At 40.5% G+C, this 12,876-nt stretch overlaps 1 protein-coding gene across 3 annotated transcripts in view; it reads left to right on the forward strand.

Annotated features, from left to right (window-relative positions):
• The window catches only part of UNC13B (unc-13 homolog B), a 204,692-nt gene that overhangs the window by 72,538 nt on the left and 119,278 nt on the right, over positions 1-12,876 (forward strand). For all 3 annotated transcript variants that reach the window (XM_044940001.2, XM_044940000.2, XM_044940002.2), the window contains one exon: positions 327-384. In XM_044940001.2, the coding sequence (XP_044795936.2) occupies positions 327-384 (58 nt within the window). The remainder of the gene's footprint in view (positions 1-326; positions 385-12,876) is intronic.

Consider the following 12,876-nt stretch of genomic DNA (forward strand, 5'->3'; position numbering starts at 1 on the left):
GTCCTCTAAATCTTCTAAGACCAAAGCCTTCCACCACTGCCTGGCAGAGCTAGAATGGTGCCCAGCTGACCTTGATCAGAGCCGACTTTCTGCTCTCCTGGTTTAGCTTGTCACACTGGGCCAATGCCATATCTGATAGTCTGGCCTGTATGTCAGGATCACACAGGAAAATCAATAGCAGGATGATCTGTTTCTGTTTGATAAGAAATCTGACTCCAGTCAAATGCTAAACCTTTTTATAGGTAGCTATGTTTTTTTCCCCCGCTTCCTCTTGACTTGGGCCTCTTACTGTGTTTTGTTTTTTTTTTTCTCCTTTCTTCCTCTAGTATTCTAGTCAAGAAGAAAGCCAGAGGAAGCAATTGCCTACTGCTGCCGCCCAGTGTTGTAAGTGAGAAACTTGTCTCTGAATCTCTTCTTAATCACAGCTTTCTGTCAGTTCTCCAAATGTGGCTTATTTTGAGTTGGGGAGGTTGGAGAGAGATGGTGTGTATAAACAGAAGATATTCCAGAAATACACCTTATTCAGGCTCATCCTCCCAATGGCTATCTCCCCGTTAGCTTTAAGAAGAGATCTTTTGGTTTTGTGTGGCTGTAGGTAGGGCAGTGAGGCTTTTTTCCCTCTGTTTACCAGCTTTTACCCCTAGAGGAATGATTTTTACTGTTCTGTCTCCATTTATCTGTTATTGTCCTTTAAGAGTTTCCACCTCTGGAAACTCGAGTTTAGGTCTTTCCTCTGCTCCCATTGTATCCTATATATATATAGCCATCATATGTTATAATCTATATATATTTATTTGATAAGAATGCAAAAATTTTAAAGGCCAAAATTTGTGTTCCTAGCATCTGGCTCAACACCTGATAACATAATATGTGTGTGTGGGCTAAGTTGCTTCAGTTGTGTATGACTCTTTGTGACCCCATGGACTGTAGCCCACCAGACTCCTCTGTCCATGGAATTCTCCAGGCAAGAATACTGGAGTGGGTTGCCATTTCCTCCTCCAGGGGATCTTCCCTACCCAGGGATCAAACCCATGTCTCTTGTATTTCCTACATTGCTGGGCGGGTTCTTTACCCACTAGTGCCACCTGGGAGGAACTCAGGTAAGCCTCAGTAAAGGAGATCAGTAAGCCTCAGTAAAGTTTGATAAATGATTAACTGAGTGAGAGAATTTGTTATTTCCTTTGAGGTTAACTTATCCAGACCACACAAATTCCTTTTTGAAATGAGCTGTACATTGTTGGTATATTGGTATCTTTTCAGTTTCTCTCAGAATAGCTTGAGCAGACACCAAAGGACTGACTCGAAATTAGTTCCCTTTCACTTTTTCAACTCTGGGGGTGGCTGTGCCTATGTTTTGTTTCTTATGTGTTGCTGTAGTGTTTCTGAATCACTGCCAAACTCTTTTCAATGGCAGGTTGATAGTCCTGGTAATAGTGGTAGTAGTTATTGTGATAATGCTACTAATAATAAGAACCATAGTAGCTAACATATTTTGAGGTTTGATAGTATGCCAGATGCTGCTGTAAGAGCTGAAATGTAGTAACTTATTTAATCTTCACAGTAACCCTAAGACATAGATTTTACTGTTTTCCTCATTTTTAAGATGAGGAGACTGAGATTGAGTTATTTGCCACAGATTACATAGTAAGTGGTGAAGTAAATACTCAGATACAAACAGTCTGACTCTATAGCCCATGCATTAAACCACCATGTTATACCACTTCATACTGTTTCTGAGAAGAAGAACCTCTATCCATGGTTTATAAATCCATTGGTTGTCTTCTATTCTATTGGCTACTTACTCTCCTGATAAAAGAGAGATCACTGGCAGAGGTCAGTACTTTTTCTTTATTTAAATAACACCTATTTTACATATGATTTGTTACTTTCATTTTTCCCATTTGGGAACTAGTATTTATCAGGCATTTAGAGTCATGGGAGACAAGAATATGAATTGAACACCAAGTTGTGAATTAAAGTCTCTAAGTCATTTCCAAAACTCATTGTAATGAGATAATTTTGAGTTTTTAATCTTTTAAGTCTTTTTCCAAGATGGCTAATGTAAGTGAAATGGAATAATTGAACTTTCTCTTCCATTCCTTCTTGGTTCCATATGATGAAATGCAGTTCAAGTGATTAAAGAGCAAATGCTTAGAGGGCAGGAGGAAATAAGAGAATATAAATAATCAGCATTTATGAATTCTCTTACTTTTTAAATATGTTTACCAGCTAATTTGTTTTATGTGAAGTGAAGTGAAAAGTCACTCAGTGGTGTCCAACTCTTTGCGACCCCGTGGACTGTAGCCTGCCAGGCTCCTCTGTCCGTGGAATTCTTCAGGCCAGAATACCGGAGTGGGTATCTGTTCCCTTCTCCAGGGGATCTTTCCAATCCAGGGATTGATCCTAGGTCTCCTGCATTGCAGGTGGATTCTTTACTGTCTGAGCCACCAGGGAAGCCCAATTTGTTTTATATGCATAGCCTATCCCTGTCTTTTGACTACTCTCTAATATATTTTTATTTGGAAAAACTTTAAACTTATAGGAAAGTTGAGAAAACAGTACATTGAATACCAATTTACCTTTTACTAGATTCAGTGATTAACATTTTGCCAAATTTGCTTCTCTTCCTCCCTACTGATGTTTCCCATTTCTGTCTGTATATGCACATACATAAAAATATACATGTGTGTTTTCTGGAATCATTTGAATATAAGCATCAGACTTTATGACACATCAGCATGTGTCTCCTAAGAGAACACTTTGCATAACCAAAATACCATTATTAGAATCAAGAGATTTAACACTGATTATATATATTAATAATATATGATATATAGTTAATATTAAGAATTCCCCAGTTGTCCCCCAAGTGTTTTCATAGGCCTGCCTTACACCAGCATGTAATTTAATCAAGAATTGCACATTTTTACTCAGTTGTCCTGAATCTTTAATCTCCTTTAATAAAAAACTTGCCTTTATAGTCATTTATGACACTGGCTTTTTTTCAGTTAGAAAAATATTTTTATTCTAATTATAATATCTACTGCAGATGGCAGTATATACTAGTATAGGTTTGTGGGAAGCCATTTGATAATATGTACCAAGAGGCTTTAAAAATCCATAACCTTTGACTCAGCAGTTGAATTTCTTGAAATTTGTCCTAAATAATCAAGAAACTGATGAGGATTTGTATAGAAAGATGTTCATTTCAAAATATTTAAATAGCAAAATTTGAAAATGACTTGATAAGCAACAGTAAATATAATAGTCATAAGATTTGAATATTATGCTTTGAATAATAGGGAAATTTTCATGAAACTAAATTAAAATATACAAAACTCTTACTCTCTGTATGTGTATATGCATATACATCAGTTCAGTTCAGTTCAGTTCAGTTGCTCAGTCGTGTCCGACTCTTTGTGACCCCATGAATCACAGCACGCCAGGCCTCCCTGTCCATCACCAACTCCTGGAGTTTACTCAAACACATGTCCATCGAGTTGGTGATGCCATCCAGCCATCTCATCCTCTGTCGTCCCCTTCTCCTCCTGCCCCCAATCCCTCCCAGCATCAGGGTCTTTTCCAATGACTCAACTCTTGGCATGAGGTGGCCAAAGTATTGGAGTTTCAGCTTCAACATCAGTCCTTCCAAGGAACACCCAGGACTGATCTCCTTTAGGATGGATTGGTTGGATCTCCTTGCAGTCCAAGGGACTCTCAAGAGTCTTCTCCAACACCACAGTTCAAAAGCATCAATTCTTCAGTGCTCAGCCTTCTTCACAGTCCAACTCTCACATCCATACATGACCACAGGAAAAACCATAGCCTTGACTAGACGGACCTTTGTTGGCAAAGTAATGTCTCTGCTTTTGAATATGCTATCTAGGTTGGTCATAACTTTCCTTCCAAGGAGTAAGCGTCTTTTAATTTCATGGCTGCAGTTACCATCTGCACTGATTTTGGAGCCCAGAAAAATAAAGTCTGATGCTGTTTCCACTGTTTCCCCATCTATTTCCCATGAAGTGATGGGACCGGATGCCATGATCTTAGTTTTCTGAATGTTGAGCTTTAAGCCAACTTTTTCACTCATAGGTATATGTGTGTGTGTGTGTGTGTATAGAATTTAAGAGTTTTTGCTATATACCCCAAATTGCGTACCCCTAAAATTCATGCGCTGAAGCCCTGGCCCCTTATGTGACTGTATTTGGAGATAGAGCCTGTGAGCAGATGAGAAAGATTAATTGAAAATGTAAGAATGAGGCTCTAATTTGATAGGGCTGATAACCTTAGAGATTTCTAAGGGGAATGGAGCAAGAAGGTGGCCATCTACAGGCCAGGAAGAGAACTTTCATCAGGAACCAAATCAGCTGGCACCTTGAGCTTGGACTTCCTAGACTTTAAACCTGTGGGATACAAATTTCTGTTGTTTAGACCACCTAGACTGTGGTATTTTGTTACGGCAGCTGATCAGACTAGTATAGGTTTTGGTACTGAGAGTCGGGGTGCTGCAGTAACAAATACCTAAAAATGTGACAGCGGCTTTGGAAGTTTGGGTAATGGATATAAAGACTGGAAGAATTTTGAGGTGCAAAAAAGGTTGTTGTGCAGGGACTGTTGGGAGAAATGGATATTAAAGGATGCTCTGGAGAAGTGTCAGATGGAAATGAGGGATGGTTTATTGGAAACTGGAGGAAAGGTGATCCCTGTGGCAATGAACTTAGCTGAATTGTTTGAGGGTTTTGTGAAAGGTACAGTTTATAAGTGATCAAATTGGGTGTTTAGCAGAGGTGATTTCTAAACTAAATAATGAAGATATGCCTTGGGTCTTCCTTATTGCTTATAGTAAAATGCCAGAAAAGAGGGTTGAATTGAAGATGAAATTGTTAAATAAAATGGAACTCGAATTTGGAGATTTGGCAATTCTTAGCCTATCCTTAGCCTATATTTTGTGAAAAATGAAAAATCTTGTTCTGAAGAAAATACTAAAGAGATCATGGTATGACTCATGGACTTAACCAGCCATCAGCAGAAGCCAGGAAAAGAGATGGAATTATACCAGCAGAGACATTGCCAATTTCAACGAAAGGGGACAGAGAAAGAGGGATGGAATGAAGGAAGGCTGTTGGATTTCTTGAATTCTTCAAGACTCAATCATAGAGTATTTGACTGTAAACATGTGCCGTTCTTGAGGAAAGGCAAAAGTGACCCGGAAGGTGATTTGGAGAATATTAGGGCTGCCACTCTCAGCACAGGCCCAGGGGACAGAGATGTTTCCTTTTGTTTCAGAGGGTGATCACCACTGAGAGCTATGGGGCCAGGGCCCTTCTGCAGAGCTGTGGGAGTGACACTGCCACTCCAGTGGAGGACGGGTCATGGAACCAAAGAGAATTATTCTCTAGCCTCATAATCTAGTGGAATTTGCCCTGCTAGGTTTTGGACTAGCTTGAGACCTGTCACTTCTTTCCTATCTCTTCCTAGTGGAGTGAAGTTATCCTTCTGTCTCATCATCGTAATTTGGAAGCACATATTTGGTTTCACAGGTTCACAGCTAGAGAGGAATTTTGCCTCAGGATGAATCATAACTGAATTCTCACTCATGTCTAATTTAGTTGGTATTTAAATGAGTTTTTGGACTTTAGAATTGATGCTGGAATGAATGAATGCATTTTGCATGTTTTAAGGATGTGAATTTTGGGGGACCAGAGGCAGAATTCTAGAGCTGAATTTTGTCCCCCTGAAATTCATATATTGAGGCCCCAACTCCCAATGTGTTTGTATTGAGAGAGTCATTTATGACTTTAAATGAAGTCATAAAGACGGAGCCCTGATCTGATAAGTCTGTTACCTATTTAAAAAGAAGAGACAAAAAAAAAAAAGAAGAGACAACAGTGCTCTCTGCCATCTGAGAATACATGGCAAGAAGGTGGCCATTTATAGGCTGGGAAGAGAGTTCTTACTGAACTCTGCTAGAATGCTGATCTCTCTAACTTTTCAGCCTCCAGAGACTGAGAAAATACATTTCTGTTGTTAAGCTACCTAGTCTATAGTATTTTGTTATGGCAGTCTGAGCAGGCTAATATACTTATTATAAATATATCTGTACAGTTAGGGGGAGAATACCTAGAGAGACACTAAAATACTAACCAAACTTTTCTTTGACATGTGGGGACTTTTTAAATCCCTTTTTGCATTTCTTTCATTTTCTGAATATTTAACAATGTACTAATTTTAATAGTTAAAAGTTATTAACAAGAGGAATGGAATAACTGGATCCTTGTTCTAGAGGTTGGTTTACTGCTGTCTCTCTGAGTGATTTTGAAAGTCTTTCCATTGTCTATTTCAATTTCTTGATGTATAAAATGGGAGTGTTGGTCTAAATAACCTCTAGAACTCTTAGCTGTAATATCATGTGACTGTAGCTTCCTAGTCCTGAGAGTTCTTCATGTGGATGGTCCCTCTTCTGTTTTCTCTGCTAGGGACAGTTTTCTGCAGTCACTGTGACATGTCCACAAAATATTTTCAGAAATCACTGGGCTACTACTCTAAAGAAACCCTTTTTCTTATCTTTGATATGAAAGTTCCTCTGGCCCCAATTATGTCTTTAAAAATTGAGATTCTTTAAAAATTTTGGGGTGAACTGTATTTTTTTTCCAATGTTTTCTTTCCAGACTTTTCTGATGGTGAGTTTAACATTCAGTAATAACACTTTGCATTCACTTTTATCTTAGGATATGTCATTCTCCTTTGGTAACTGTGATATATGTAGATATGTCATAGGGTGATTATTACATTATGTCCACATATCTTTTATCCCCTGTGTTATTGTCAGTTCTTGTTCCCATTACTTCAGGGAAAGATATGGAAGGCAAGAACTGAAGAAATGGTGTTCCTGACTTTAGTAACTGAAAGCCTAGGATTTGAGGGCAATGTCCAAAATGTTTTGAATAAATACTATGGGAGGAAGTAGAGATTCACCTTAATCTCCCTTTTCCTGAATAAGAGAAGCCTTGCTTGACTTGAGTGAGAGAGAAAGAAGGTGACCAGAGTAGACATCTTGGGACCTTATGTCTACTTTCTGGGTGGTACTAGTGAACAGTAGGTCCCTGGAAAGGGAATGGCTGGATGCTGTGTCTAGGCCAGTGGATGCTCACTGAGATTGCTATGTTCCAACAAGTTGTGCATGCTGCAGAAGGAATCCTGGGCTCTCTGGAAGTAGCAGGTGAGACTCTGGTTCCAATGAAGCCGCTTGAGCAGGATTAAGAGAAATCTCAAATGTTTTCTGTGTGCTGGAGGTGACCTGGGATATTTCAGTGAATGCTGTTACACAAAGACATACCTATGCATGAACAGTCATGTCACTCCAGTGTCTTATTCTCATACTGTCAGTATTTGGAGCAGTCTTCCTGGACAGGTAAGAATTACACTGAGATTCTCAAGATATTTGAGTTTTCTAAGAACAATAACATCTGTCCTCCTCGAAGAGGTCTTGAGCCTCTTTTTGTTGGTGGTTGTTGCCTGTTGGATTGCTACTGCTTGATTCTTCCTGTCCTCTCTTGGGTAGGTGAATGCCTGCTGTCTCATTGGGGTCCATTTGTGACCCTCCAGAAGTTACCTCATTGTACCCTTCAGGGTCCAGTTCCTGGATGCGAGAGATTGCTTTGGTTCAGCCTCTTTCTTACACTACTGACTTCTTCCAGCAGTAGATGTACTTAGTTTGCTGCTGGGATCCTACCACATAGAGACTTTTTGAATGGGGAGAGTAACAGGACAGCTCAGGCCCAGGCACCACCAGCAGTAAAGAATCTGCCTGCCAATGCAGGAGACATAAGAGATGTGGGTTTGATCCCTGCATTGAGAAGATCCCTTGGAGGAGGGCATGGCAACCCACTCCAGTATTCTTACCTGGAGAATTGCATGCTTAGAGGAGTCTGGTGGGCTACAGTCCATGTGGTTGCAAAGAGTTGGACATGACTAAGCAACTTAGCATGCACGCAGGCCCAACCATATTCCACAAAATTCATTTGACTCTTGGGGAGCTCACTTATTCTTGATCTGAGAAACCAAGGCAATTTCCTTCTATTCTCTATCTCCCAGCTCTGCTTCCTCTTTTCAGTCCTCTTGTCTACAGGGTTCAGATCAGCAGTTCTTCTACCCACGTAGACTTGTCTGACTTCCCTTCTGCAAGCACCCCCCGTCTTTGTGAATCTTAGAACTTCTCCTCACTTGAATTCATAGAGGAGAAACAGGAGAAGGGACAGTGTAGCCTCTCTTCACCAACAATTGCTGTCTCCAAAAGTTATTTATTTCCACATCAGCATAGCCATTCTGCTGGACAGCTGACAAGGATCCAGTTAAAGTTTCTTTCAGAATTCCCTAAAATTTGGATTGATCTGATTGTTTCTTCATAATCACTTCTGGTTACTACAGAGCTGATGTGAGTTTGTCCCTTTATTTGTGATGCTTATGTTAATTATTAGTTCAGTTAAGTTCAGTTCAGTCGCTCAGTCGTGTCCAACTCTTTGCGACATCGTGGACCACAGCACACCAGGCCTCCCTCTCCATCACCAGCTCCTGCAGTTTACCCAAACTCATGTCCACTGAGTCGGTGACGCCATCTAATCATCTCATCCTCTGTTGTCCCCTTCTCCTCCCACCCTCAATCTTTCCCAGCATCTGGGTCTTTTCAAATGAGTCAGCTCATCACATCAGGTGGCCAAAGTATTGGGGTTTCAGCTTCAGCATCAGTCCTACCATTGAACACCCAGGACTGATCTCCTTTAGGATGGATTGGTTGGATCTCCTTGCAGTCCAAGGGACTCTCAAGAGCCTTCTCCAACACCACAGTTGAAAAGCATCAATTTTTCAGCGCTCAGCTTTCTTTATAGTCCAACTCTCACATCCATACATGACTACTGGAAAAAACAGAATTATTAGTTCAAATGATGTTCTCTAGATTTCTCCACTGCTGAGGTATTTTTTTCCCTTTTGTAATTAATAACTAAAATATTGGGGGTAGGTAGGTAGTACTTTGAGACTGTGTATATTTAACCTATTTCTGTAAACTTTCATCCATTAATTTTAGAATCCATTATGATTATGGCCTAAATTTATTATTACATTGGTGTTGCAAAATGTTGGTTTCCTAATTCTGTCATTCCTTTACATTGAGTAACTGTCAGTGTTCTGTAAAGCTTTCCCTCCTCGCTTACCCTCCTTTTTTATGACTATCACTATGGACTTATGAATTCACTTCTGTCATTCTCTTTGCTCAAATTTTCCCAAATTTGGCCCGTCACAGTCCCCTTAACTCAGATCTTGTGTCCTTTTGATGTGACCCCATTATTTATTTATTTAACCATTTCCTTCCTTTCCTGATATAAGCTGTTCCAGGCTCTTCTTGTCCTTTTCTGCTTCTGTTATAGAATAAGTCATTTCTTCAGTGAGCCCTGGCTTCTTTTAGTGGGGGATTGTATTTAGAAATCAAGGTATTCAAACTTCAGTCTTCAGTAAGGATGTTTATACCTATGTCTTGTCAAGGAGTGCAGTAGCACACTGTGTTGCCACACCAAGTACTACTAAGTTCTGCAGCCTTCCGCTGTATTCAGTTTTTACATGTCTGCTTTGCCCACCCACTGTGTTATCAATGACAGTATCACTGGCTGCAACTGAGAAATGAATCAAAAGTGAATCAGCATCTGGCAAGGACTTGGTGAGATGAGTACTCACATATTCTGTCAGGGTGTGTAAATTAGTACAACCTTTCTAACTCAGTAATTTCACTTCTAGGAACCATTCAGGGAAAATAACTTGAGATGCAAAGAAACACTTATGAATAGATTTTAGTTACAATGGGGAAAAATTGCAAAATTACTGGAAGAACGGGTAATTGTGGCAAGTTCCATTTAATGGAATAATATGTTTGTAAGTAATTTTTTAAAATGCAGGGAACATTTATGTGAATAAGTTTTTAGAAAAGCAGGATCCTAAACTGATGAAGTAGTAGGATCCCAGCTATCTGAAATACAAATTACTCATAAGCATAGGGACAAAACCTAGGAAATAGTTTTAATAGTGTCTCTCAGTGGTAGAATTGTGGTAATTTTTTTCTTTATCCTTCTTTATACTTTCTAAATTTTCTCTAAATGCATTTATTTCATGATAATTTAAAAGCTAATAAATATTTATTAGAAAATGATCCCAGGCCTGACACTATAGAGGTAGGCCATTGTAGATTTATTTTTTTAGTTTGTATTTGAGACTTAATTGAATGATGGTTGTTGGTTGATGGTTGAATGATGATGATTGTTGGAATTGGCAGTGTTTAGCTAAACAATACTAGTGGTTCCTTGATTGAGAGTTTTAAGTAGCTCTTAAAGTTGTCTCTTCTGTTGATTACATCCCTGAGGTCTCTTATAATAAATTACTATGGTTGAAATAAATTTGGGGATCTGTTTTTTTATATGTAATATGACCTCTAAGCAAGCTTGTAACTTTGAGATACAGCCCACCATTGATGTTTCAAAGAGAATTTCTCTGATTGTCTATGAAAGGTTTGTTTCACTGCTTTTGTTACAGTGTTGCCTATAAATAGTACCTTATCAGATCCTATACTGAAATCTCCTGAGTATGAATCAGTCTTTTAAATTAGCAAAATAGGGCATAACTCAACATATTGTTTAAAATTTTTCTTAAAGAATGAGTCAGTTCAGAGCAGTTGGGTGTTAGTCACATGCATGAAAAACAGTGACCAACATTCAGAGGCATCATCAGGAATACAATTTGCCTACCAACTGATGACATCTTATTGGATCACACTGACTTCAAAAGGGTTTCTTTTACCAACATGCCCAGAGGTGACCTGTTTACATAAAAATGTCTTTCCTTTTTTTCCCTTTTCAACCGTTAGTGTTATATTTCCTGGTGATCCATCATGCTGATATTACTGATCCTTAAGAAGCATGAGGTATTAGTGCTTCCCACTACGCTTAAACCATCAGGCTTGATGTACTATATCCCTTGTCTGCAGCACACTCAAATATTCCTCTTATATTGTATGATTCTTGGTCTTCATCTAAAACTGTCCAGTGCCATGCTGTGATTTGTCTTATTTTTAATATTCTACCTGTTTGGGGAGGCAGGGAAATAGGCTATTATATTTGTGTAACCAGATATTCCTCACCTGGAAGATTAGATTACTGCCTATTACTGTATAGATGATGGTATAATTCCCCTGCAAGATTCAGCCAAACACAGAAGTCTGGGCAGATACTGCCAATTCTGTTATTAGTTCCATTTCTCTAGCTACCACAAGCAAGACTAGATTTACACTTGTACTAATGAACTTAATTACAAAATAGAAGTATTAATACAGTCATGGATGTAGAAAACAAGCTTATGGTTACCAGGGGATATGAGGGGCAGGGAAAAATTTGGAATTGACACGTACACACTACTATATAAAAAGTAGACAGCTGATAAGAACCGGCTATGTAGTACAGGGAACTCTACTCAGTACTTTGTAATGACCTATATCAGCAATATGTGAACCGTGAACTTCCTGATGTTCAAGCTGGTTTTAGAAAAGGCAGAGGAACCAGAGATCAAATTGCCAATATCTGCTGGATCATAGAAAAAGCAAGAGAGTTCCAGAAAAACATCTATTTTTGCTTTATTGACTATGCCAAAGCCTTTGACTGTGTGGATCACAATAAACTGTGGAAAATTCTGAAAGAGATGGGAATACCAGACCACCTGACCTGCCTCTTGAGAAACCTGTATGCAGGTCAGGAAGCAACAGTTAGAACTGGACATGGAACAACAGAATGGTTCCAAATAGGAAAAGGAGTACATCAAGGCTATATATTGTCACCCTGCTTATTTAACTTCTATGCAGACTACATCATGAGAAATGCTGGACTGGAAGAAACACAAGCTGGAATCAATATTGCCAGGAGAAATATCAATAACCTCAGATATGCAGATGACACCACCCTTATGGCAGAAAGTGAAGAGGAACTCAAAAGCCTCTTGATGAAAGTGAAAGTTGGAGAGTGAAAAAGTTGGCTTAAAGCTCAACATTCAGAAAACGAAGATCATGGCATCTGGTCCCATCACTTCATGGGAAATAGATGGGGAAACAGTGGAAACAGTGTCAGACTTTATTGTTCTGGGCTCCAAAATGACTCCAGATGGTGATTGCAGCCATGAAATTAAAAGACGCTTACTCCTTGGCCTTTCATAAAGGAGGCTGCCAGAGATCCTGTCCTCCTAGGTTTAAGGAAGCCCTCAAGACCTGTGCGACGGGCGCGCTAAGCACAGCCTAGAGGAGCCACCCCACATCCGAGGTCAGGGGCAGAAGTCGGGAGGACCCCATGCCCAAAGGATGGCGGCCAAGAGGAGTTACCCCACGTCCGAGGGCAGGGGCAGCAGCTGAGAGTACCAGATTGCGACGGCGCAGGAACGGCGGAGAGGAGCTACCCCGAGTCCGAGGTCGGGGGGTGGGGCGGCCTAGAGGAGATACCCAGCGTCCGAGGTCAGGGGTGGCGACGAGAGGAGTTACCCATCTTCCGAAGTCAGGAGCGGCGGGCGGGAGGAGCTACCCCACGCCCCCATGCCCGAGGCCAAGGGCGGCAGCCGGGAGGAGCAACCCCACGCCCGAGGCCAGGGGCAGTGGCCGGGAGGACCAACCCCACGTCCAAGGATCCGTGGCTGCGCGGGCGCAGGAGGGCCTAGAGGAGCTATCCCACGTTGAAGGTCAGGAAGGGCGGCGGCGGTGAGGAGATACCCCTCGTCCAAGGTAAGGAGCAATGGCTGCGCTTTGCTGGAGCAGCCGTGAAGAGATATCCCACGCCCAAGGTAAGAGAAACCCAAGTAGGA

This window comes from Bubalus bubalis, chromosome 3 (genome assembly GCF_019923935.1).
Source record: "Bubalus bubalis isolate 160015118507 breed Murrah chromosome 3, NDDB_SH_1, whole genome shotgun sequence".
NCBI classification, from domain to species: domain Eukaryota; kingdom Metazoa; phylum Chordata; class Mammalia; order Artiodactyla; family Bovidae; genus Bubalus; species Bubalus bubalis.